Source organism: Cebus imitator, unplaced genomic scaffold, assembly GCF_001604975.1.
Source record: "Cebus imitator isolate Cc_AM_T3 unplaced genomic scaffold, Cebus_imitator-1.0 Scaffold45, whole genome shotgun sequence".
NCBI classification, from domain to species: domain Eukaryota; kingdom Metazoa; phylum Chordata; class Mammalia; order Primates; family Cebidae; genus Cebus; species Cebus imitator.
Genome location: NW_016107360.1, coordinates 14,094,633 through 14,119,120, shown reverse-complemented (window position 1 = coordinate 14,119,120; position 24,488 = coordinate 14,094,633). Strand labels below are relative to the sequence as shown.

The window sequence follows — 24,488 nt, the reverse complement described above, 5'->3', positions numbered from 1 at the left end:
AAAAAAAAAAAAAAAAAAAAAAAAACACCTCTTCTCATTTAGTCTCCACCAATGATTACAGAAAAAATAAACAGAACTCACTGCTAATTATACGAGGCAAAGGCAAAAGATTCTGGGTACGCCTAAGAGGGGCACCTTTGGCTGTGCTGTGTGACCTCCTCGAAGTTACTATGCCAACTGATCCTCCCACACACAGCCATTCTTAAAACACTCGGTATATTACCATACTACAACCTTTAAAACCTATCCCACAAAAGAAAGGAAAACATCTGTCACCCACTCTAAGAGATACTGGGAACATTTCTGCTTTCAAACACACTGCCTTTAAAACTTAAAAACCTAATCCATTTTCTATAAAAAGTTTACCTCTAAAAAAGTGGCTAACACAGTTTCCAGCAAATAGTAGGCTTTTATTAAATACTAGTTGCACACAAGAAAAAAAAAGATCGTTCTGAAAAATCTTCACAGCTGTACAACAGTTATAACCTTCTCAAGATATGAAACCTTTACCTCCACAAACTAGAAAAGGGGCGGGTACCATTTTAAAGCCAATCTGTAAGGCAGGGCAAGACAGCTGCAAATATTTGCATTCATTTAACGGTAATTTCTGAGTCTGTAAAACAAAAGGAAATGCTCTGCGAGAAAATAAAAAACCTTGTGCAGACTTTGGAGCTTTGAAACTGTGGAGCTGCACTCTGACACCTTGGTGTGCACGCAGATGACTCTGAAGGTGACAAAGGGGAAGTGTTTGCACTGGTGACTTTGATAAAGGATCTTTCCCCTGTGGAATTCCAGGTTACTACAGGGATTCTTTAGAAACCTTCCAACCTAGCTGCGAGTCAAGAGAGTCCGGTTCCTTCGCCAGAATGCAAGAGACTCGCAGAGGACCCCGCAGCGGAGCGTCTGCGCCTTCCTCCAGCTGACATCGAGAGCACCGTGCCTTTCAAGTCACCCCAAATCGCAAGTCTTTGTAGCCTCCCTGAAGTGAAAGGGCAGCCACTGCTCTCACCCAGCCCCAAGAGAGGGCCGTGTCGTCCAGCACGGTGACAAGGTCCAGTGAGAGAACTGCTTTGAAAAATACTTCGACTCCACGCTGGCCTCAGGAAGGGCCATGACCCCAAGCCCCAGGACGGATCCAGACATCGCCCTCCGGCCGCGCAGACAAAGGACAGGCCCCCCGCGAACCCCCGGCCCGACGCGGCCACTCACCGCTCAGATAGTTGGTCCATTTGTACAGCACCCCCTCCATGGCGCCCGCGGCCCCTCGGCCCACGCCCGCCGGCCCCCTCACTGCCCCAGGACCCAGGAGGCGAGGAGCACCGGCCCCAGGGCCATCGCCCGGCGCGGCCCAGACGCCCACTCCCGGCGCCAGGGCCCGGTGTGGGGACGCCCGGCCCGCCTCACATCCTCGGCCCGGGGGCGGGGTCACTGCGGCGGCCTCGGTGCGAGAAGCCCAGCTAGGCGGTGAGCCGACGCGGCGAAACCGGACACGCTGTTCACAATGAGACCAGGACCCGCGCCCTACGTGGGCTGGAGGGGCGGCCGAAACCTCCGAAGTACGGCAAACGAGGCAGGAGGCGCCACGGCGCGCTACCTGAACCCTCCACCCGCCGGGCCCAGGACGCGCTCGCGCATGCCCGGTGCGCCGCTCGCGCGCCCCTTCCCAAAATCCACTCCGGGATTTCGCGGCTGCGGCGGCTGCAGGGCCGACTTTGCCGGAAAGGCCCGCAGGGAAATTGAGTCCCGGGACGCGGACTTGGGAGTGGGCGATGAGAGGAGGGAGGCCCCTGAGACACTTGTAGGGCAGTGCTGACTGTAAATCGTGCCCGACGTTTGGGGTGGTGTCTACGTAACCTCTCACAATACTCCTTGGACTCTAGTCCCTATTCTTGTTCCAGAGCTGCCTAATTGATCTCACGCACTTCAGGTAGCCAATAATAGGGCGTAAAGAGATAATTGGAATTTCAGAGTGGAGTACTTTGAGGTCGGTGTAAACAGGCGTTGTCCAGACTCTAAGATCTCGGTACTGGAAGTGTTGGTCCACTTACCCAGAGCATTGACATCACCTAAGAGCTTGTTAGAAATGCAGAATCTTGCACCCACTCCAGACCTCCAGAATCAAAATCTGCATTTTAAGCAAGAACTCCAGGGGGATCCCTATGTACACAGAGTGCCAAAATGCACTGTGCTAAGAATATTTGACCAGGAAAAACGTTAACTACAGATTAAGTGGAAAGAGAAGGTGAGAAATGAGTACAACACACACACAGAGTACAATACGTTTAAAATCGCTTTAGGTATATGGCATAGAAGCATGCACCAAAATATTAAGAGGATTATTTGCAGCAGGTGGTGGTATCGGCGATATTTCTTTTTGTTTAGTGTAAGGTTGCCTGATTTAATAAATAAAAATGCAAAACAATTATTCGTTATGTATCTGAAATTCAAACTTAATTCGACTCCCCAATTTTATCTGGATATCCTACTTTAGTGCTTTCCAATTTCTTCCAAATTGACTACAATGAACTGTATTGCTTTAGAACTTAGGCGAAAAATGTAAAATTAGAAAATGTAAACTAAAATGAGGCTGTGTAATTCGTAACCATGATTACCATTTCTTTTTTAATCCGGAAGTCTGCACGTCGTAACTCATTATTTACCCTCTAAGGTAACTTAAGGGATAAATTATTAGCAGCCATAACATTACGGGGAGCTGTGGAACGAATCAGACCTGGTTTGAAGGCTGAGCTCATCTGCTTCGGGGCCAAACAACCTTAAGCAGGACAGTTAATCTCTCCTGGTCTAAATTTATTTCTCTTTTAAATGGAAAAAAAAGAACCTGCCTTACTGATTGAGGTTCATGCAACAGGAACGCGCTTTGTGAACCCTAAAGCGCTATGTAAGTCTTTACAGTTTATGAGCAATAGCAGAAGCCTAGGTTTGTAGCATATTGGAGGGCCGCTCTGCAACGGCGAGAGTAAACTAGTCTTTCCTGGAACTCCGACAGTTTCACGGCGCCCCCGGACTCTTCCTACCCCTCTCAGCGGGGCTCTTCACAGAGATAAACCAGCTGGAGGAGTTTCCGGTTGGCTCTGCGCCCCGCCCCTCGCCCAAAATCCTTGCTTGTTACATTCTGAAATCCGCCGGGCTCTAGGACCCATACGGGATGATCCGCCGCTTGGCTAACTGCCCGGCTCGACCGGGCTGTGAATTCCACCGTTGCAGCGTCAGTGGCTTGAGGGCTGCCTGAAGGACAGCAGGAAAAGCCAATGGGAGGCCGCGCTTCCCAGGCGGCAGCGTTATAAGAGCCTGTCAGGGTTACATTTGGGCTTAACTCTTTAAAGGTGGGTTCAGGCCCCGTGAGAAAGTAGTAGTAAATGTGCCACGTCTTCTAACAAGGGGAAGTCCTGAACTTGCCTGAGGCCGTTATCCCTAAGCCTTGAACTAAGCTCTTAAATTTATGAAATTGAGGGCCTTTTCGCTGCTTTTGTAGGGACTTCTTTCCTGTTTCAGCAACATGAGGCTCTTCTTGTGGAACACGGTCTTGACGCTGCTCGTCACTTCTTTGATTGGGGCTCTGATCCCTGAACCAGAAGTGAAAATTGAAGTTCTCCAGAAACCATTCATCTGCCATCGCAAGACCAAAGGAGGGGATTTGATGTTGGTACACTATGAAGGCTACTTAGAAAAGGACGGCTCCTTGTTTCACTCCACGTAAGTAATTATGCCCCGTAAGTAAAACAGTAATCAACAATCCACCCACTTTTGCCAGCTCTCCAGCGGGAAAGGTGGCTTGTACCTGGTTTTACCTCTTTTACAAACCGAAATATCTTATTTCTTTCTTTGGGGAAGGAAATTGTTTAAAGCCAGTTTTATATAGTGAGCGAGGCCTCAAAAGGTGTCATTGGAAACGTGGTCTGGAAAAGGCTGTTAATTTTTTTATTATAAAAATTAGAATTGGAATCTTTGAAACATTGCAGAAATATATTCGAGTGTATAATTGGGCAATAAGTAGAAAAAGCTCAAAAGAATTCTCATATCTCAAACTCCATTTCTTAGGGAAAATGACTTGATTCCCTTTTTAACGTGGTGTAGGTGATGTTCACCTAAAACTTTTCATAGCGACTTCAAAAGCAAACTACGCAATCACTTATTTGCCTGTTGAAGGATATACTGATGCTGTTTCACTGACCTACTTAACTTTTGTTCTGACAGATGATATTTTGGTCAAGGCACAGGATCATGATTTCAGGCATTTGCTTCTTTCTAGAAAGGCTTTATTGATGAGGTGGGTGTGGTTGTGGAAGTTTAGGTGAAGGATTTTCAGATGGTTACACTATCGTTTCTGTTCTATAAACAAAGAAATTGCAACATGGAAATGGTTTACAAGCCTAATGATTTCCAATTAGGCATTGGTTCCATTCATTCCATTATGAAAGTATTTAGTGAGCATTTCCTTTATGTTAAGCCATATGCTTGGTGCTAGGGAGATTCAGAAATTTTGGCTTCTAATCATACTCATCTATCCATTCATCTGTCTGTCTATCAAACTCTTATTGGATGGTCACAAGTCAGGCCCTGGAGACACAAAGATGGCTAGGAGCAGGTTCTTGTCCTCTAACAGTACACCATCTGCAGGTGGGAGGAAGACGAGTAAATATTGCAGTGATACAAAGTATAGAATATTCAAAGTGCTAGCGAAGCCTAGCTGGGCCTGGAAGTAGTTATGCTCCATGGGGTGAGGAAAGGGAAAGACTTCCCAGAGACCATAATTGAAATGCACCTTGGAAGATGGGTGGAGGTTTCCAGGGGGAAAATAGTGGAGGAAGGATTTTGCAGGTAGAGGGAATGACATGAATTAAAACAGTGAAGCTTCATAGCCCATCCTAGACCTAGTTTTCTAATAACTGCCTTTACTGGGCATTCAGACCTGGTCTGTCTTGAGGGTTGGGGGAATGAATGGCACTCTCCTCTGAACTGTTAGCCCTGGGAAAAAAGTTCCAGAAAGATGGCTTGCCTTAGAATTCTCAACAGCACTTTCTTCTTGTCAACTAGGTGAATGCCACAGGGGACATTAAATGATGTGATTTGCATTTTGATATTCAGTTACAGTCTTATTTTTAGTCTGATCTCTTTTAGACTGAGTCCGGTTTCTTTCAGATCTCTGAACCAAAAACCTGTTCTGACTTTGATGGTAGCCATGGAATATTATTTAGCAGTTTGCTGCTAAGTTCTAATATCTGATGAGGGGACTATTATCATGCAGCCTCCATGTAAATGATCAGAAGCTGCTAATTGTAAGCATCATGAAGAAATACCATCAAATGATCAGTCAGTAGGCACATTTGCCATCTCTAGAACCATGGTCTACGGGGTAAATTGTTTAACCCTAACAAGAAATGTGCTAAAATTGTAGTCAGTGATGAGTAGTAGAATGTTTCCTCCTTCTTTTTTCTTTTCTAGCCTTCCCAAATTTTCTACAGTTGTCATTTTGTTACTTTGATCATTGGGGAAAATTACAGGAAAAACTGGCATTATCTAGATTTAGTAACCATGATACTCACGAAGCCTAGTACAGTGACTTCTTTTTCTCACCTACAAGATATCCTTGAATATAATATTTTTCTTATTGCACTGAAAGGGAGCTAAGTAGGGATCAGGCCTTACCCAGCCCTCAAGCCTCCCTGTAAGTAAGTAGTTAGGCAGGTTGATTTTCCTGGGTTAGACTGTCTTCAGCTCATGAGCCAGGACATTGTTTCCCTCCTCCCCAGTTGAAATGGTTCACCTGTGTCCCCACCCAACTCTCATCTTAAACTGTAGCTCCCATAATCCCCACCTATTGTGGGAGGGGCCTGGTAGGAGGTAATTGAATCATGGGGGCAGGTTTTCCCCATGCTGTTCTTGTGATAGTAAGTCTTACAAGATCTGATGGTTTTATAAAAGGCAGTTCCTCTGCACATTCATTCTTGTCTGCTACCATGTAAAATGTGCCTTTGCTCCTCCTTTGCCTTCCGCCATGATTGTGAGGCCTCCCCAGCCATGTGGAACTGCAAGTCCATTAAACCTCCTTTTCTTTATAAGTTACCCAGTCTTTAGGATTCTTCACAGCAATATAAAAATGGACTAACACACGAGTCCTTGAGGGGCCACTCTTCCAGACTTTCCTATATAGCCCCATTGTAGACCCCTGAGGAGGGAACAGGGCTGGGGACTGAGTGGGGATTTAGAGATGAAAGCAGCCTTTTCTACCTGATAGAGCCATCAGCAGGCCATAGCTAAGGAAAGTCTGTAGGCAGGATATAAGACACTGTGCTTCTGACTCTCCATATCTGTGTGTATATGGACCCACATGTGTTGGCAGTAAATTCCCCTTAGCCTTTCAATCTCCTTCCCAAACTCAGCCATTTTCCATTATTTTCTGCCTATTCTACAACCTAGTTGCCTGCCTGGGACAACATAACTTTGTGGTTAAGACCTTGAACTTTGGAGTTAGATTTAAAGACTAGAACACTTAACCTGTGTGTCCTCATCTGTACAACGGGGTAATAATGGTACCTACATTATAGGCTTATTGTAAGGGTTAAGAGGAAAAAAAAATTAGAATGATTCCTGGTATACAACAAATGTTCAAACGGTTGTTAAGTGTTTTTATTATTTCCTCTGTCTTTCTCAAGCCCTGTCAAGTATGTGAAATTTGCATCAAGAAAGATGGGCAGCAAATTGAATTCCTATAAACTTGACTTGGAGGTGTGTGTATTTGTGCAAATACAGAATAGCTGTTATTAATTTTTAAACTAATAAACTTAACTACTTATTGGTGGAAAAATGCACTAAAGAAATTTTTTTAGAGTTAATAAAGAGTTATAATGTATTTTCTTTTTATCATAGTCATAAACATAACAATGGTCAGCCCATTTGGTTTACCCTGGGCATCCTGGAGGCTCTCAAAGGTTGGGACCAGGGCTTAAAAGGAATGTGTGTAGGAGAGAAGAGAAAGCTCATCATTCCTCCGGCCCTGGGATATGGAAAAGAAGGAAAAGGTAATAGCACTTCTATTCTTACGATAGCGCTAGAGTTGTTCTCTGGATTAGGAGACAGAAGTTAGAGTCCCTACAATTTTTTTTTTCCTAGCAGTTAACAGGGGGCATGTATTCCTTTAGCAACTGTCTTGATTATCAATTGAAATGGCCAGTTTAATGGCCAGGTACGGTGGCTCAGGCCTGTAATCCCAGCATTTTGAGAGACCAAGACAGGTGGATCTTCTGAGATTGGGAGTTTGAGACCATCCTGACCAACATGGAGAAATTCCATCTCTACTAAAAATATAAAATTGGCCAGGCATGGTAGTTCATGCCTGTAATCCCAGCTACTCAAAAGGCTGAGGGAGGAGAATCACCCGGGAGGTGGAGGTTGTGGTGAGCCGAGATTGAGCCATTGCACTCCAGCCTGGGCAACAGAGCAAGACTCCATCTCAAAGAAAAAAAAAAAAGGAAAAAGAGAAAGAAATGGCAAGTTTAAGGCCATAATATCTAAATGGGCAACGATGCTAACAATGAAAAAAGAACATGGAGGTCTGTTAATACTGTTCACCAATATGGTGGGTTGTTTTAATTGTGATAAAATATACAGAAAATTTTTCATTTGAACCATATTTAAGTACACAATTCAGTGGCATTAAATACATCACATTATCGTGGAACCATCACCACTATCCATCTTCAGAACGTTCTCATCCTCCCAAACTGAAACTCACCAATTTATTTTAACAATGCAGAAAGTTCATTCCCTTAACATAAGAGTTTGGACAAGTTGAACATTTGAAATATAGATTATTAAAGCACTGAATGCATTTCAGATGTGGATTGTATGAGCTGAACTTCACAAATATGAAGTCTCCCACAGCAAACTTACTGGGAGTTCTTTTCATTCCCACTTTAAAATTTATTTATAAAGTTTTAATAATGTATTTTAAAAAATCATAGAGTGACATGAAATGAATTTAATTTTCCGTGTGTCACAAAGCAGAGAAGCAAGCTGGCTACCTTGTCCAGACAGATTTTGTACTAGTTTTTCAGGGCAGAGATATACACTGGTATTCAAGTGAGAACCCCTGTGACTTTCCAAAGAGCTGCTTGGTGATATGTATCAGGAGGCCAGGCGTGGTGGCTCATGCCTGTAATCCCAGCACTTTGGGAGGCCAATGAGGGTGGATCACCTGAGGTCAGGAATTCGAGACCAGTCTGGCCAACATGGTGAAACCTTGTCTCTACAAAAAATACAAAATTAGCTGAATGTGGTGGTATATGCCTATAATCCCAGTTACTCAGGAGGCTGAGGCAGAAGAATTGCTTGAACCTGGGAGGCAGAGGTTGCAATGAGCCAAGATCATGCCACTGTACTACAGCCTGGGTGACAGAGAGAGACTCCATCTCAAAAAAGAAAAAAGAAAAAAAAAAAGATACTTGAAGATGTCTATATGCATTTATCCTATAATTCCCTTATTAGAATCTAACCTAAGGGAATAATTAGATATCAGGAAAAAGATTTGTGAACAGGGATGTCCATCACCGCATTGTTTCTAATAGCAAAGAAATGTAACTGTCCTAAGTGGTATAATGATAAGAATTTAGCTAAATAAAATATAGCCCAGTTGTTTAAAATGGCATTTCCAAAGATTTTAAAAATTATATCCAAAAATTTTATATATATAATATATAAAAATAGAAAATAAACCTATTGTATATATAATATGATAGCAAATATAGGAAAAAGTACATATACATAGAAAGTGAATCACAAGGAAATAAACAAGAATGTTAACAATAGACTGTGATACTGGGAATCATATTTATTTCTGGTTTTATCATCTGAGTATCTGCATGTATTACTTATGTAATGAAGAAAAAAATGTTTAAGTAGTCATCAGAACCAGACAGACAACCACTCTGATATAGTGTAAATATAGACTTCATAGCATCCTGAAATCTAAGGTTAAGCACTGATAAAGTGAGGGGTCAGAATTTCCAGCCCATTTCCTGAGAAAGAAAATAGAGGCCATATGGGAAGCATTATATATTCCAAAATGGAACTAGCTATACAAATCTTGTTTGTAGGATAAGATTTACTAACCGAATTCATTCTTATTTTAGTTATAATCCTCATTAGAGGTCAGGTGCAGTGGCTCACACCTGTAATCCCAGCACTGTGGGAGATAGGCAGGTGGATCACGAGATCAGGAGATTGAGACCATCCTGACCAATATGGTGAAACCCTGTCTCTAGTAAAAATACAAAAAAATTACTTGGGCATGGTGGCACACACCTGTAGTCCCAGCTATTCGGGAAGCTGAAGCAGGAGAATTGCTTGAACCTGGGAGGTGGAGGTTGCAGTGAGCTACTGCACTCTAGCCTGGTGGCAGAGTGAAACTCCATCTCAAAAAAAAAAAAAAAAAAAAAAAAATTCTGTAGAGAAGAAAACCAAGTATCTAGAAAATTTTTTCTGATGCTGAGAATTTTTTCATTGTATCTTTATTGTCTCACCTTTAATATTTATATACAGTAGTCCCTCCCTTACCTGTGGTTTGACTTTCTACAGTTTTAGTTACTTGTGGTCAACTGCAGTCTGAAAGTATTAAGGTATTTTGAGAATGAGAGATCACATTCACATAACTTTTATTATGATATGTTGTTGTAATTATTCTATTTTATTATTTTTAATCTCTTAGTGTGCCTATTTTATAAATTAAACTTTATCACAGATATGCATGTATAGGAAAAAGCATTGTTCATATAGGATTTGGTGCTATACATGGTTTCAGGCATCCAATGGGGTTCTTGGGAGATACCCAAGGGGGGACTACTGTACATGGTATTAGTCCATTACTCTTTTTCATACTATATTTAACTCAAATTTACTTCACAGTAAGTAGAGATCTAAATTTGAGTCATCTCCTCAAACTGAATGCCATGAAACTAATTCTTCTAATCTGTATTTAACACTAATTTTGTAGTCTTTTAGTACATGCTTGCATGCCTCTTTTGGAAAGACACAAGTTTTATCAACAACCTAGTGCATGTCGCATCTCTGTCTAGATCTGGAATGGTAAGCATCAACACACTTTGTAAGTCTTCTCTTTGAAACTTATGAATGTTCTTTCATGGAAATATGTGGGATGGGGGAGGATGACTAAGAAATACTTAACTTGTTTACCCAGACCTGTATGTTAAATATAGTTATTAAAAAAGCAAGTATAAAAAAAATTGTCCATAGTCCACAGATGGGTGTTTTTGTTTGTTTGTTTTAGGTTCCTGGGACTTTAACAAAGCCCTTTTCACTTTTAAAGATTTTTAATCTCCCTTCTCAGAAATTCATTTTAATTTCTCCCCTCCCTTGAAATGTCTTCAACATATATAAAATGTTCTATGTCAGAGGTAGCGTTGCCTAACTTTTTGAAATTGTTAAACCTTCCTGCATTATTTTTAAAGCCTGTAAGAAAATTATACCTCAATAACATGATTTGAGAGTCAAGCTATTTGTGAAGCTTAATGCTAAGTATTTTGCATGGATTTTTCTCCCTTTATCCTTCCAACAGACTCTTGAGGTAGGAAATTTATTGTCTGCATTTCATAGATGAGGAAATTGAGGTACAGAGATGGGCAAATGTAAACTTCAGTCCCAGACAGTGTGATACCAGAGCTCATTCAATTATGTGGGTAGAAATGCCTTCCAGTGGTAGAAATGGCAATACTACATGGAGTTCTAGGTCAGGACTTTCTGACTGAAAAGTTACTCTACGACTTGTAATATACTTAACTCTAAATTTTATAAAACCCTTTAAGTCCTTCTTGACATATAATATGTAATATATTAATTATATTAGAAATTTAATACCCAAGCCATTAGATACATCTCTGTGTATGTATATGTGTTGCATGTGTGTATACATATATTTATATTTTGATTGCTAAGCCAAAGATAGAATGCTTTTGGTCTACTAGTTTATATTATTTCTTCTTTTACTCTATTTTATTTGAATAAAATATAATATACATAATTTTCATCATATATGACAATCTTAGGAAGGCTCTTTAAAGCAGTTAAAAAAATGCTTTGTCCATTACCATAAATTTTCTATTATTAAAACTTTGGATCTTTTAAAACTATCTGCCTTCTCTCCTCATGTCAGGTAAAATTCCCCCAGAAAGTACACTGATATTTAATATTGATCTCCTGGAGATTCGAAATGGACCAAGATCCCATGAATCATTCCAAGAAATGGATCTTAACGATGACTGGAAACTCTCTAAAGATGAGGTGACCTTTCCTTCTTCCTACTCCCCTTTCTACTTTTTTTTGTGTTGTTGTTTGGGGTTTTTTTGGTATATTTGTTTGTTTCTGTTTTGTAACTCACTTTTAAAATAAATATATATATTTAAAATTGTATTTAGGTAACATAATTTTCTTAAAATAGTGATGCTTTGAAATTGGATTTTTTCATAGTAAATTATGGTTTTGGAGAGAAATATATTAAGACTTAAAAAGCACCATTCAATCTTTTGCTTTCTTCTTCCCAATGCTTACGGTCCACTGTATCTTATCCTTACCCTTGGGTCTCTGAAAGAACCATTTTGCCAAGACAGTTTCTATCTGGAGTTACTGTATAAGAAGCTAGCTGTCCTGAGAAATATCTCATGTGGACAGTTTCTGTTAAAACTGTAGACTGGCTGTTAAATACATCTTGTAGTACTTTCCTAGCAATTAACAGCAAGCAACTTACATGCTCAGTTTTGTTCCGGTTGCCCCAGAGAAAGGAGACTCCAGCCTGGGTTTTCAACAGCAGGGGACCTCCAGCTCCATCAAAGTCTGAGCCTTTGGGGAAAGAAAAAGGAAGAAGAGGCTTCTCCTTATAATCAGGCTTTCACAGCCATTGCTACACATATGTCTTAGTCTGGATGCTGTGAGGAAAGAAGTAGAGGTAGATATTTATCCCTATGTTTTTTATCTTCTCACACTCCATTCTGTCCTGGCTGGTCAGATATCCAGTCCCTTTCTATACTTTGATCAATTTCATTCTACTGTCCAGGAAATGATTAAGTCTTGGATAAGCCAAATTGTTATGAACCAGGGGGTCATGATCCACAGCCACTAAATTTATAACACCTCATAGTGTCACCAGTCGTATGCCTTTTTCTTCCATCAGAGATAAATTTTAATTCCCTTTTATTAAATAATTTTGAATATACAACATAGTCATATGGCTTAAAACAAAAAGGTATTTTATTACTTGTTTTTATTTTAATTTTTTTTTCCTGAGACAGTCTTGTTCTGTTGCCCAGTGCAGTGGTGCAATCTCGGCTCATTGCAACCTCCGCCTCCTAGGTTCAAGCAATTATTCTGCCTCAGCCTCCCAAGTAGCTGCACCATCATGCTGGCTAATTTTTGTTTTGTTTTGTTTTGTTTTGAGACGGAGTTTCACTCTTGTTACCCAGGCTGGAGTGCAATGGCACGATCTCGGCTCACCGCAACCTCCGTCTCCTGGGTTCAAGCAATTCTCCTGTCTCAGCCTCCCGAGTAGCTGGGACTACAGGTGTGCACCACCATGCCCAGCTAATTTTTTTTTTGTACTTTTAGTAGAGATGGGGTTTCACCATGTTGACCAGGATGGTCTCCATCTCTTGACCTCGTGATCCACCTGTCTTGGCCTCCCAAAGTGCTGGGATTATAGGCGTGAGCCACTGCGCCTGGCCAATTTTTGTATTTTTAATAGAGATGGGGTTTCACCATGTTGGCCAAGCTGGTCTTGACCTCCTGGTCTTGTGATCCGCTTGCCTTGGCCTCCCAAAGTGCTGGGATTACAGGCGTGAACCACCACACCTGGCAAAAAGGAATTTATTTAAAAGTCTTGGCTGGGCAAGGTGGCTAACACTTGTAATCCTAGCATTTTGGAAGGCTTAGGTGGGGGGACTGCTTGAGGCCAAGAGTTCAAGACCAACCTCACCAACATAGCAAGACCTTGTCTCTATTACTTACATAATTTTAAAAGTCTTTCTTCTACTCATATCCTCTTCTGTTAGCCCCACATCCAGTTTTATTAATTACTTTATTTCTTTCTGTTTTTTTGCTTCTTTGTTTTTGCTTATTTTTTGTTGTTGTTGTTGAGATGAGATCTTGCTATGTACAGGTATGCACCACTGCACCCAGCTCAGTTTTATAGTTTTATTCGTTTCTTTTCTTTTTCTTTCTTTTTTTTTTCTTTTTTTTTTTTTTGTGAGACAAAGTCTCACTCTGTTGCTCAGGTTGGAGTACAGTGGAGCAATATTGGCCCATTGTAGCCTCCGCCCACTGCAGCCTCCACCTCCTGGGCTCAAGCAATTCTCCTGCCTCAGCCTCCCGAGTAGCTGTGACTACAGGTGCGTGCCACCATACCCAGCTAATTTTTGTATTTTTAGTAGAGACGGGGTTTCACTATGTTGGCCAGGATGGTCTTGATCTCCTGACCTCATGATCTGCCTGTCTCAGCCTCCCAAAGTGCTGGGATTATAGGTGTGAGCCACTGCAGCCGGCCAGTTTTATTAGTTTCTAATCAGTGTTTCTTTCTACAAATCCAAATACATACTTTTATTTTCCCCTTTCTTACACAAAAGGTAGCAAACTATACATACTATTTTGTCATTTTGCTTTATTCAAACAATATATCCTAGAAATAACATTCTACATTAATCCATAGTTTCATCATCTCTCCCCCATCCCTTTTTTTTAACAACTAGATTAAATCACTTTGACTTAAAAATAATATATACTATATGTATACTTCTTGGAAGCTGGGGGAAAGAGGATTTGAAATTGCTGGTCTAAACAGAAGGAAGAGAGATGATATGATTAAAAATGAAAATATAGGCTGATTTGCATTTTGGTGAATCTTGTGGGAAATTGAAAACAATACTTATGTTTTTAAACATATGAATGAAATGAAAGTGGAGGCCAGGCATGGTGGCTCACGTCTGTAATCTCAGTACTTTGGGAGGCCAAGGCAGGCGGATCTTCTGAGGTTAGGAGGAGTTCGAGACCAGCCTGGCCAAGATGGTGAAAGCCCCATCTCTACTAAAAGTAAGAAAATTAGCCAGGCATGGTGGCAGGGGCCTGTAGTCTCAGCTACTAGCAAGGCTGAGGCAGGTGAGTCACTTTAACCTGGGAGGCAGAGGTTGCAGTTAGCTGAGATCCCACCACTGCACTTCAGCCTGGGCGACAGAGCTAGACTCTATCTCACAAAAAAAAAAAAAAAAAAAAAAAAGAAGAAGAAGAAGAGGAAGAGGAAGAAGAAGATAAAATGAAAATGGAAAATTGTAGTCTAGGTACTTATCAGGCCTGTCTTGCTGAGACTGGAAGGTTGTGACTAGACTCAGTCAGTGTGGCATGATCATAACCAAACTCAGAAGGCCCACTACTTGCAGACATTTATTCAAGTCAAAGATGCCACTATTTAATCTAGTTTTAAAAGAAGTGTCCATGGGTTGCAGTGGCTCATGCTTCTAATTTCAGCACTTTGGGAGGCCAAGGCGGTTGGATTGCTTGAGCCCAGGAGTTCAAGACCAGCCTGGGCAACATGGCGAAACCCCCTCTCTACAAAAAATATAAAAGTTATTCAGATGTGGTGGTGCATGCCTATAGTCCCAGACACCTGGGGGGCTGAGGTGGAAGGATTGCTTGAGCCTGGGAGGCAGAGGTTGCAATGGGCCGAGATAGTGCCACTGCACTCCAGCCTGGGTGACGGATCAAGATTCTGTCTAAAAAAAAAAAAAAAAAAGAGAGAGAAGAGAAATGTCTGTAATTTAGATTCAGATTAAGAACAAGTAGTATGCTCTCACTGGGTATTTTCCAATAATTTAAGCCTTATGTAAGAATTGTGTACATGACATAAACTTTATCTTTGCCTTTGAGCAATATATATATATATATATACACACACACACACACACACACACACACACAGAGCAAGAGAGAGAAAGCAGTATATATATAATATATATAATGTGTGTGTGTGTGTATGTATATGTGTGTGTGTATATATACATTAATATATATTAATGTATATATACATCTATATATACCTATATATGTATATGTGTGTGTGTGTGTGTGTGTGTATATATATATATATATATATATATACACACACATATATATATATATATTTATATATAGAGAGAGAGAGACTCACTGTGTTGCCCAGGCTGGAGTACAGCAGCATAATCTCGTTTCAGTGCAACATCTGCCTCCCCAGTTCAAGCTGTTCAACTGCCTCAGCCTCCTGAGTAGCTGGGATTGCAGGAACACGCCACCATGCCTGGCTAACTTTTTTCCCTGTTTTAGTGGAGACGGGGTTTCATTATGTTGGCCAGGCTGGTCTCCAACTCCTGACCTCAAGTGATCTTCCCACCTAGACTTCCAAAAAGTTGGGATAACAGGCCTGAGCCGCCACACTCAGCCCTGCCCTTGAGCAATATTTTGTGTCTCCACTGTAGCAGTTTAGTAACAGTTTTTTTAAGGGAAAAAATTTCTTGTAATTTTTAAACTATCATTAGTACTATGTCATAAAATGGTTGTTTAGAAGTTAGTATATTTAGTTAAATGAACTACTAGTCCATGTCTGTGATACTGATTGGCTCAGTGTAGGTATCTTATAAATCCGATTTATTAATGAGATCTGTTATTTTGTAGGTTAAAGCATATTTAAAGAAGGAGTTTGAAAAACATGGTGCGGTGGTAAATGAAAGTCATCATGATGTTTTGGTAGAAGATATTTTTGATAAAGAAGATGAAGACAAAGATGGGTTTATATCTGCCAGAGAATTTACATATAAACATGATGAGTTATAGAGACACATCTACCCATTTAATAGAGCATTCATCTTTAAAGAGAGGGCAGTCATCTTTAAAGAACATTTTATTTTTTAACAATGTTCTTTCTTGCTTTGTTTCTTTATTTTTATCTATTTTTTCTGACCCCTATGTAAAGAACCCCTTAGGGCTTCTAACTATCCATTTCTTTCTGGTAAGTTATTGGGAAGAAAAATCTAATTTGTCTTTGAATAGAAGACTTCTGGACTATTTTTCACTTTCACAGATAGGAAGCTTTGTTTTACTTTCTTACTTGTAAATTTAAAATAATGCAACTGGGAGTATACCAAGACATGAGACCAGGTTATAGCACAAATTAGCACTCTATATTTCAGTTTTCCTCTATTTTCTCCAAGTTAGAGATCAACATTTGAAAAGCCTTTTGCAATAGCCCAAGGCTTGCTATTTTCATGTTATAATGAAATAATTTGTCTGTAACAACTAGCTCTGAGTCTCTGCTTGAGGACCAGAGGAAAATGGTGGTTGGACTTGATTTGTTAATGGCTAGTAAGCCTTTTTTTACTAAGGAGATGTGCAATGTCAAAGTTAGAAACAAGGTTAATAACTTATATAAATATGTATGCATTGAAACATTCTACCTAGGACTTAAGCGGATGAAGTTTGGCTCCTAGTGACTAGTGGCCTATTATGATAAATAGGACAAATCATTTATGTGTGACTTTCTTTGTAATAAAATGTATCAATATGTTATAAATGAGGTAGAGAGTTATATTTATATTTAATGTTTACTTCTTAAGGCTAGCAGATTATCCTTCCTGGTTCTTTAATGGGTAGTCTATAGTATATTATACTACAATAACATTGTATCACAAGGTAAATTAGTAAACCAGTCTACATTTTCCCATTTCTGTCTCATCAAAAACTGAAGTGGGCTGGGCGTGGCAGCTCATGCCTGTAATCCCAGCACTTTGGAAGGTCAAGGAGGGGGGATCACTTGAGGTCAGGAATTTGAGACCCACCTGGCCAACATGGTGAAACCCCATCTCTACTAAAAATAAAAAAATTAGCCAGGCATGGTGGTGCACACCTGTAGTCCCAGCTACTACTTGAGAGGCTGAGAAGACAGCACCCACAAGGCAGATGTTGCAGTGAGCTGAGATCATGCCACTGTACTCCAATAAGGGTGTCAGAGGAAGATTCCATCTCAAAAAAAAAAAAAAAAAAGGAAGGGGATCTACAGCAGCTACTATTGAATACCTATCCTGGGTTTAAAAAAAGAAAAGAATATATAGTTTTATTTTAAATTGGCTTTTATCTTTAATTCTTTTTTTAAAAAAGTTAATCAAATCTTCATTTTCTAAGAACAGCCCTTTATAATGTACAAAATGATATTAAGGGCATTATTATCTTTGATTTTCATGGCTCTGAGGTCATGAAACAAGCTGGTGGAGGTTATTATGCCTAATTTATAAATGAGGAAATTATCATTCAAAAAGATTGATTGTTATGCCCAGGGTCAGCACTAACCTGTAGAACCAGTATTCAGTCCCCAAGTTCAGCGTCTTCTACTGCCCTCTACTAATAAAAAAGAGAAAATTTTCTTGGGCCTAATTCTGTCTTCATCTGTTGTTTATCTTTGAGTCTTTGTTCTCTGAATATGGTTTTCTGCCTGTTTCTGGCTCATTAGAATTCTCACTATGATATAGAAATGGCTCCAGTTTCATAGCATAATCTTGTAGTTAGCTCTGAATTTGCCTCAAAAACCCTGAACAATGAGAGGTTTATGGTGTGTTTTACTTCTTTTATTTCTATTTATCCTTGTTTGTTGTTTTAAAAGAGTTATGAACAAGTATTACATCATATGTAGACCACTTTCACTGATTATATATTGACATTTTCCTCACTAAAACATAAAGTTCTTAGGAAGACTATACTGTAACACCATTCTCCAACAAAATCAGCTGTATGTTGAAAAGTATTAAGTCACTGCTAATGTTTTAAGCCCTCATACAGAGAGCCTTATGATCTATGATGGGAGGAGGGAAAGTAGTTTGTCCTATGATGCTACTGTGTATTAACATTACTGATACTATCTATAGTAGGGCAAGAAAAGTAAAAAGAGTTTTGATTATTCAGACAGCATTTTTTTTTTCTTTTTGAGAAAGAGTCTCGCTCTGTCACCAGGAACCAGGCTGGAGTGCAGTGGCACGATCTCGGCTCACTGCAACCTCCGCCTCCTGGGTTAAGCAATTCTCCTGCCTCAGCCTCCTGAGTAGCTGGGACTACAGGAGTGTGCCACCCCTCCCAGCTAATTTTTGTATTTTTAGTAGAGATGGGGTTTCACCATGTTGGCCAGGATGGTCTTGATCTCTTGATCTCATGATCCACCCTCCTCAGCCTCCCAAAGTGCTGGGATTACAGGCCTCAGGAAGCATTTTTAAAAACCTGTGAATTTGTATCAGTTCTCATCTAAATATTTAGACACAAGTATAAAATGAAAACATAAGCACAAGTTATGGTTGTTTTTCAGTTATCTGCTTTTTTTTTTTTTTTTTTTTTTTTTTTTGGTTTTGTACCCTTCCATTAGTGGGAATAATCAGACATGAACTGTGACTTTACATGTACGGTCATACCTCGCTTAACGATGGAGATGCACTCTGAGAAATGTCTTATTAGGTGATTTCATCATTGTGAGAACATCATAGAGTGTATTTACACACGCCTAGATGGCATAGCCTGCTCCACACCTAAGGATATGTATATAGCCTATTGCTCCTAGGCTATAGCATGTTGCTGTTCTGAATCTTGTAGGCAATTGTAACACAATGGCAAGTGTTTGTGTATCCAAACATAGAAAAGATACTATAAAAATATGCATAAAAGATTTTGTCGGCCGGGCGCAGTGGCTCACGCCTGTAATCCCAGCACTTTGGGAGGCCGAGGCGGGTGGATCACGAGGTCAAGAGATCGAGACCATCCTGGTCAACATGGTGAAACCCCGTCTCTACTAAAAATACAAAACATTAGCTGGGCATGGTGGCGCGTGCCTGTAATCCCAGCTACTCAGGAGGCTGAGGCAGGAGAATTGCCTGAACCCAGGAGGCAGAGGTTGCGGTGAGCCGAGATCGCGCCATTGCACTCCAGCCTGGGTAACAAGAGCGAAACTCTGTCTCAAAAAAAAAAAAAAAAAAAAAGATTTTGTAAAAAATGGATCACCTGGTTGGGTGCAGTGGCTCATGCCTGTAATCTTAGCACTTTGGGAGGCTGAGGCAGGTGGATCGCTTGAACCCAGTAGTTCAAGACCAGCCTGGGCAACATGGCGAAATCCCATCTCTACTAAAAATGCAAAAACTGAGGTTGGAGGATCACCTGAGCCTGGGATGTCAAGGCTGCAGTGAGCCATGATCACACCACTGCACTCCAGCCTGGGTGACAGTGACACCACCTGTATGGGGCACTTATTAATGGAACTTACAGGACTGGAAGTTGCTCTGGATGAGTCAGTGGTGACTGAATGTAAAGGCTTAGGACATTACTATACACTACTGTAGACTTTATAAATACTGTTCACTTAGGCTATAAGAAATTTATAAAAAATATTTTTCTTCTGGCTGGGCACAGTGGCTCATGCCTGTAATCCCAGCACTACGGGAGGCTGAGGTGGATGGACCAGCCAGGCAAACATGGTTAAACCCCATCTCTACTAAAAATACAAAAATTTGCCAGGTGTGGTGGCACATGCCTGTAGTCCCAGCTACCTGAGAGGCTGAGGCAGGAGAATTTCTTGAACCCAGGAGGCAGCGGTTGCAGTGAGCCAAGATTGCACCACTGCACTCCAGCTGGGCAACAGAGCAAGACTCTTTCTCAAAAAAAGAATTTTTTTTCTATAATTTTTATAGAAATAATAAAAATTAACCTTAGTTTACTGTAAATTTTCTACTTTAGAAACTTTTTGATTTAAAAACAATTTTTGGACTCTTCTAGTAATAATGCAGCTTAAAACACAAACACATTGTACAGCTATACAAAAATATATCCATTAAGATTTTATCTATTTAAATTTTGAATTTTTAAACATTTTGGTCAAAAACAAAGACAAACACACTAGCCTAGGCCTATGCAGGGTCAGGATCAAGACATTCCTATCAGGTGACAGGAATTTTTCAACTCCATTATAATCTATGGGGCCACCATCATGTATATGGTATGATGACCAAACCATCATTATGTGGTGCTGTGACTATACAATTTGCGTCAATACTGCTCAAGTGCCATATTTAAATTTACATGACTATATCATGATATTCTTTGCAAAATAAAGTTTATTTGCGAAATACTGATTTTGTGAAAAATTCTTCAAACACCAATTTCCTCGGCAGTTTTATTGATTTACCAAAAGTGAAGAAGATGGACAGGCAGTGGAAGGGGAGGGGTACAGCGACACTTTGAGTGTGCTTCTGATTATCTGCTCTGTATAGGTATATTTGGAAGAAAAGCTGTGGTTTGATTTCAGTTGTTTTGAAATATGCATTAAGCCTTAAGCATTTAGCATGATAGTTAATAGTTAATTCTTAGCACTGGAGAAAGTGTTTTTGATTTTTTGAGGGGGAAGAGGGAGGGTGATGGTTATTACCACTGTCGTTTTGGTTTGGGGTTTTATTGTATGTAGCAGGTGGACACAATGATTTATGCCTACTGCGTAAATCAGTGCTATAAAATACCGTGTGTGATTAAACAAAATGAGATGTTACCATGAAAATAACAAGAAACGATGATTCAGATCAAGCATCTAGCCATTTGGATCTTTCCTTGTGGGAATGAATTTGTAGTTTTTATTTCATTAATGATGTGGGATATTGCTTATATTTCTTTTTTACTTTTTTTTTTTTTTTTTTGACATGGAGTTTTGCTCTTGTTGCCCAGGCTGGAGTGCAATGGCACAATCTCTGCTCACCACACCTCCGCCTCCAGGGTTTTAGTGATTCTCCTGCCTAAGCCTCCTCAGTAGGTGGGATTCCAGGCATGCGCCACCTCGCCTGGCTAATTTTGTATTTTTTTTTTTTTAGTAGAGATGGGGTTTCTCCATGTTGGTCAGGCTGGTCTTGAACTCCCGACCTCAGGCAATCCACCTGTCTTGGGTCTCCCAAAGTGCTGGGATTACAGGCATGAGCCACCATGCTTTTATTTCTAACACTATGTAGAGGTCAGCATGCTATGTCTCCCCATTGAATTGAGTATATAGAGTGATTTCCCAGTGTTATTTGGAAATTGCAAAAGGAGAAAAAGGAATTTGGTGACATGTTATGGGAAAAAAATATTCTCTCCACTTTTTATTAAAAAGGCAAATTAGAGGCTGGGCGTGGTGGCTTACGCCTGTACTCTCAGCACTTTGGGAAGCTGAGGCGGGCAGATCACTTGAGGTCAGATGTTCCAGATCAACCTGGTCAACATGGTGAAACCCCATCTCTACTAAAAATGCAAAAATTAGCCAGGCATGGTGGTGGACACCTGTAATCCCACCTACTAAGGAGGCTGAAGCAGGAGAATTGCTTGAACCTGGGAGGCAGAGGTTGCAGTAAGCCAAAATCATGCTACCACACTTCCAACTGGGTGACAGAGCGAGACTCCATCTCAAAAGAAAAGAAAAGAAAAGAAAATTATAGCACTATTGGATGCAGAGAGCAACAAAAAACTAAAAAAGTAAATTAGCATTATTACAATAACCCTGGGAAAATAACAAAGAACTTTTTTTCCAGAGATGCGGAGCACTTGGACATAAGAATTTTTGCTTTTTGTTTCTCGTCCATTTTAGCTTACATTAAAATCTAAGATGTCAAAATGATTATAAACTCATATGCCTTTTAAAGCATTGCTATTATAGTACTTCTAGTACTTCTGTCACTTAATATCCATAGCATTCTTTTTTTTTTGGTCCCAGCTCACTGCAACCTCCACCTTCTGGATTCAAGTGATCCTCCCACCTCAGCCTCCTGAGTAACTGGGACTACAGGCACATGCCACAACACTGGCTATTTTTTGCATTTTCGGGAGAGATGTGGTTTCACCATGTTGGTCAGGCTGGTCTCGAACTCCTGAACTCAAGTGATCTGCCCACCTCAGCCTCCCAAAGTGCTGGGATTATAGGTGTGAGCCACCGTGCATGGCCAGCATTCTTTTTAGTAGGGTTTGTGTATTTCCTTTAGTACAACAAAATCCATACATTCTACATTGGGTTTGGAGCCTATATGAAGATAAATTATTTTCTTTTTATAATACTGTTTTGGAATATTTTAGCTTTGCCCTGTCTACCTCAAGCTCCTTGCTTCAGGCTGACTGCAGAAGGAGGCCATAGCAAACATTGCTGTCAGGGCTCCATCTTCAAATAAAATGAGAAGCACAAATTAATTCTTAAAGGTTATGGAAATGTAGCAGTGATTCACATTTTAGTGTACGGCAGAATCACATGGGGTGTGTTAAAAGTGCAGATTCCTGAAACTCAAGAGATTCTCATTGATTATTGGGTTGGGCCTATGAATCTGCAATTTTTCTTGTTGTTGAGACAGAGTCTTGCTTTGTCACTCAGGCTAGAATGCAGTGCATAATCTCTGCTCACTGTAACCTCTGTCTCCTGGGTTCAAGCGATTCTCCTGCCTCAGCCTCTCAAGTAACTGGGACTACAGGCACATGCCAGCGCACCTGGCTAATTTTTGTATTTTTAGTAGAGACTGGGTTTCACCATGGTGGCCAGGCTGGTCTCAAACTCCTGACCTCAAGTGGTTCCCCCCAACTCAGCCTCCCAAAGTGTAGGGATTACAGGTGTGAGCCATCGTGTTGGGCCTGAATCTGCATTATAACCTGCTTGCTGGTGATCCTGATGCAGGTGGTCCAAAAATCTGAATTTGACAGACACATCACTAGTTCTCTGCCCTTGTATATACAGTCTCCTCTGTTTGTATTTTCTATGAACATTCTTTTATGTATTCAAGAAGGCATTGTGCAGTGGGGCAACTAATTGTGCCTCAAAATGAGTACATAGGCCAAAAGATAAGTTGTGTGGAGATACCATCCTCCCCAGGGTTAGAAATTTTTTTATGACTGAATTCTTACAGCAAAACATTGATGGTCAATAAATATATTTTTGTGAAGACCTTCCCTACCAGAAGAAGGAAAAGAGCACTGAACTTCCCTAACATTACTCATATATATAATATTTCAGAACTGTCTGCAACACACCCCTGTAGAAGAATGTACAAGCATATTTAGGGGAAAAAAAATGACTCTTCCAGCCAGCCATGGTGGCTCACACCTGTAATCCCAACACTTGGGGAGGCCGAGGCAGGAGGATCACTTGAGCTCAGGAGCTTGAGATCGGCCTTGGCAACATAGTGAGATCCCATCTCTACAAAAAAATTACAAAAAAAAATTAGGCATCATAGTGCATGTCTGTAGTCCCAGCTACTCAGGAGACTGAGATGGGAAGATTGCTTGAGCCCAGGAGTTTGAGGCTGAAGTGAGCTATGATCACAGCATTGCACTTTAGCCTGGATGACAGAGGGAGACCTTAACTTAAAAAAAAGAAAAATAAATAAATAAAAGGATTGTCCTAAATACATATGTATATATATGTGTGAATGTACATATAGTGTGTGTAGGTCATACATATAGTAGTGACTGTGTATATACACTGTATAATTTTGTACCAAAGACAGTAATTGAAATGCTCTCTCTAGTACATGGTATCCCTCTGTGAAAACCTGTCTTTGCTGTGCAGTTAAATTTCTTTTTGTGCATTTGGCATCTGTCATTCTATACTTTGCCCGCATTTCTGTGTTTCACTCGTAATTTAAGTAAATTTTCCTAGCAGTTTTCCATTTAAAACCAAGGATAATCTTCTCCTCCCTTCAATGTGGAGATAAAGTGGCTCATTTTGACATACTTAAGGAAAAGGATAAAAACAGTTGGAAGATTCTGGGAGATCTGCAACATGTAGCACACTGTGGATTCCTTTGTTTACCAGTCGTCTGTGCGCCTGAAGTGCTAATGAAGCCTCTGATATGAGATGGACGACTATAGTGGGTATGAGTCAGCCCATAATCTATAAAGCCAGTCTAAGTGCCTGTGGGCCAGACTAACATCAATTTTGTTTTATGATCATCTAAAAACAAATGACATGAGATATTTGCTGAGATTTTACTCTAAAAATCCAGAGTAAAGTGGATCCCCTTGGTCTCTAGTAACAGTTAAATTATATCCCACTTGGGGATTTGTGGGAATTTACAAGTCACTTCATTAATTTAAAATTCCACACTGCAATAGGATAAAGATAATTCCCTCTCCAGTAAACAACTGTAGTAAAAGCAATTCCATGCACAAAGTAAATTGAGGTATTGAGAAACAGTTTTCATTATTATAAAGAATGAAATAGGGGTAGGGAGACTCTTTGTGGCTTAGTTCCAATTTCATGTAGCATTTTCTCATTCATTGATTGAACTTATTCTGACAGAATGTATTTTATGTTAATATAACTAAATCTAATTTTTGCCTCTAGTGAAGAGACTTGGATATTATAACATTCAACTACATATTGGTGATTCTTTTCTATTATGGTCATATCTGCTGAAATTGTTTTT

The 24,488-nt window shown here is 40.3% G+C and overlaps 2 protein-coding genes across 4 annotated transcripts in view; one reads left to right on the top strand and one right to left on the bottom strand.

Annotated features, from left to right (window-relative positions):
• The window catches only part of PLEKHA8 (pleckstrin homology domain containing A8), a 62,655-nt gene extending 60,811 nt beyond the window's left edge, over positions 1–1,844 (bottom strand). For all 3 annotated transcript variants that reach the window (XM_017527087.2, XM_017527084.2, XM_017527086.2), the window contains exon 1: positions 1,210–1,844. In XM_017527087.2, coding sequence (XP_017382576.1) covers positions 1,210–1,249 — 40 coding nt within the window. In that variant the 5' untranslated portion in view covers positions 1,250–1,844. The remainder of the gene's footprint in view (positions 1–1,209) is intronic.
• A 1,392-nt stretch (positions 1,845–3,236) lies between these two features.
• FKBP14 (FKBP prolyl isomerase 14) lies at positions 3,237–17,786 on the top strand. Its single transcript, XM_017527090.2, has 4 exons — positions 3,237–3,714; positions 6,889–7,040; positions 11,186–11,313; positions 15,718–17,786. The coding sequence occupies exons 1-4, from the start codon at positions 3,518–3,520 to the stop codon at positions 15,874–15,876; spliced, it is 636 nt and encodes a 211-aa protein (XP_017382579.1). The 5' UTR covers positions 3,237–3,517; the 3' UTR covers positions 15,877–17,786.
• The last annotated feature ends 6,702 nt before the right edge of the window (positions 17,787–24,488 follow it).

What these genes read in the sequence shown, in the direction of transcription:
- FKBP14 (XM_017527090.2), top strand. Translation starts at nt 3,518, where the DNA reads ATGAGGCTCTTCTTGTGGAACACGGTCTTGACGCTGCTCGTCACTTCT. An exon ending in GGCTCCTTGTTTCACTCCAC is followed by an intron (nt 3,715 to 6,888) that starts GTAAGTAATTAT and finishes TTTTTATCATAG; the next exon opens with TCATAAACATAACAATGGTC. An exon ending in GGAAACTCTCTAAAGATGAG is followed by an intron (nt 11,314 to 15,717) that starts GTGACCTTTCCT and finishes GTTATTTTGTAG; the next exon opens with GTTAAAGCATATTTAAAGAA.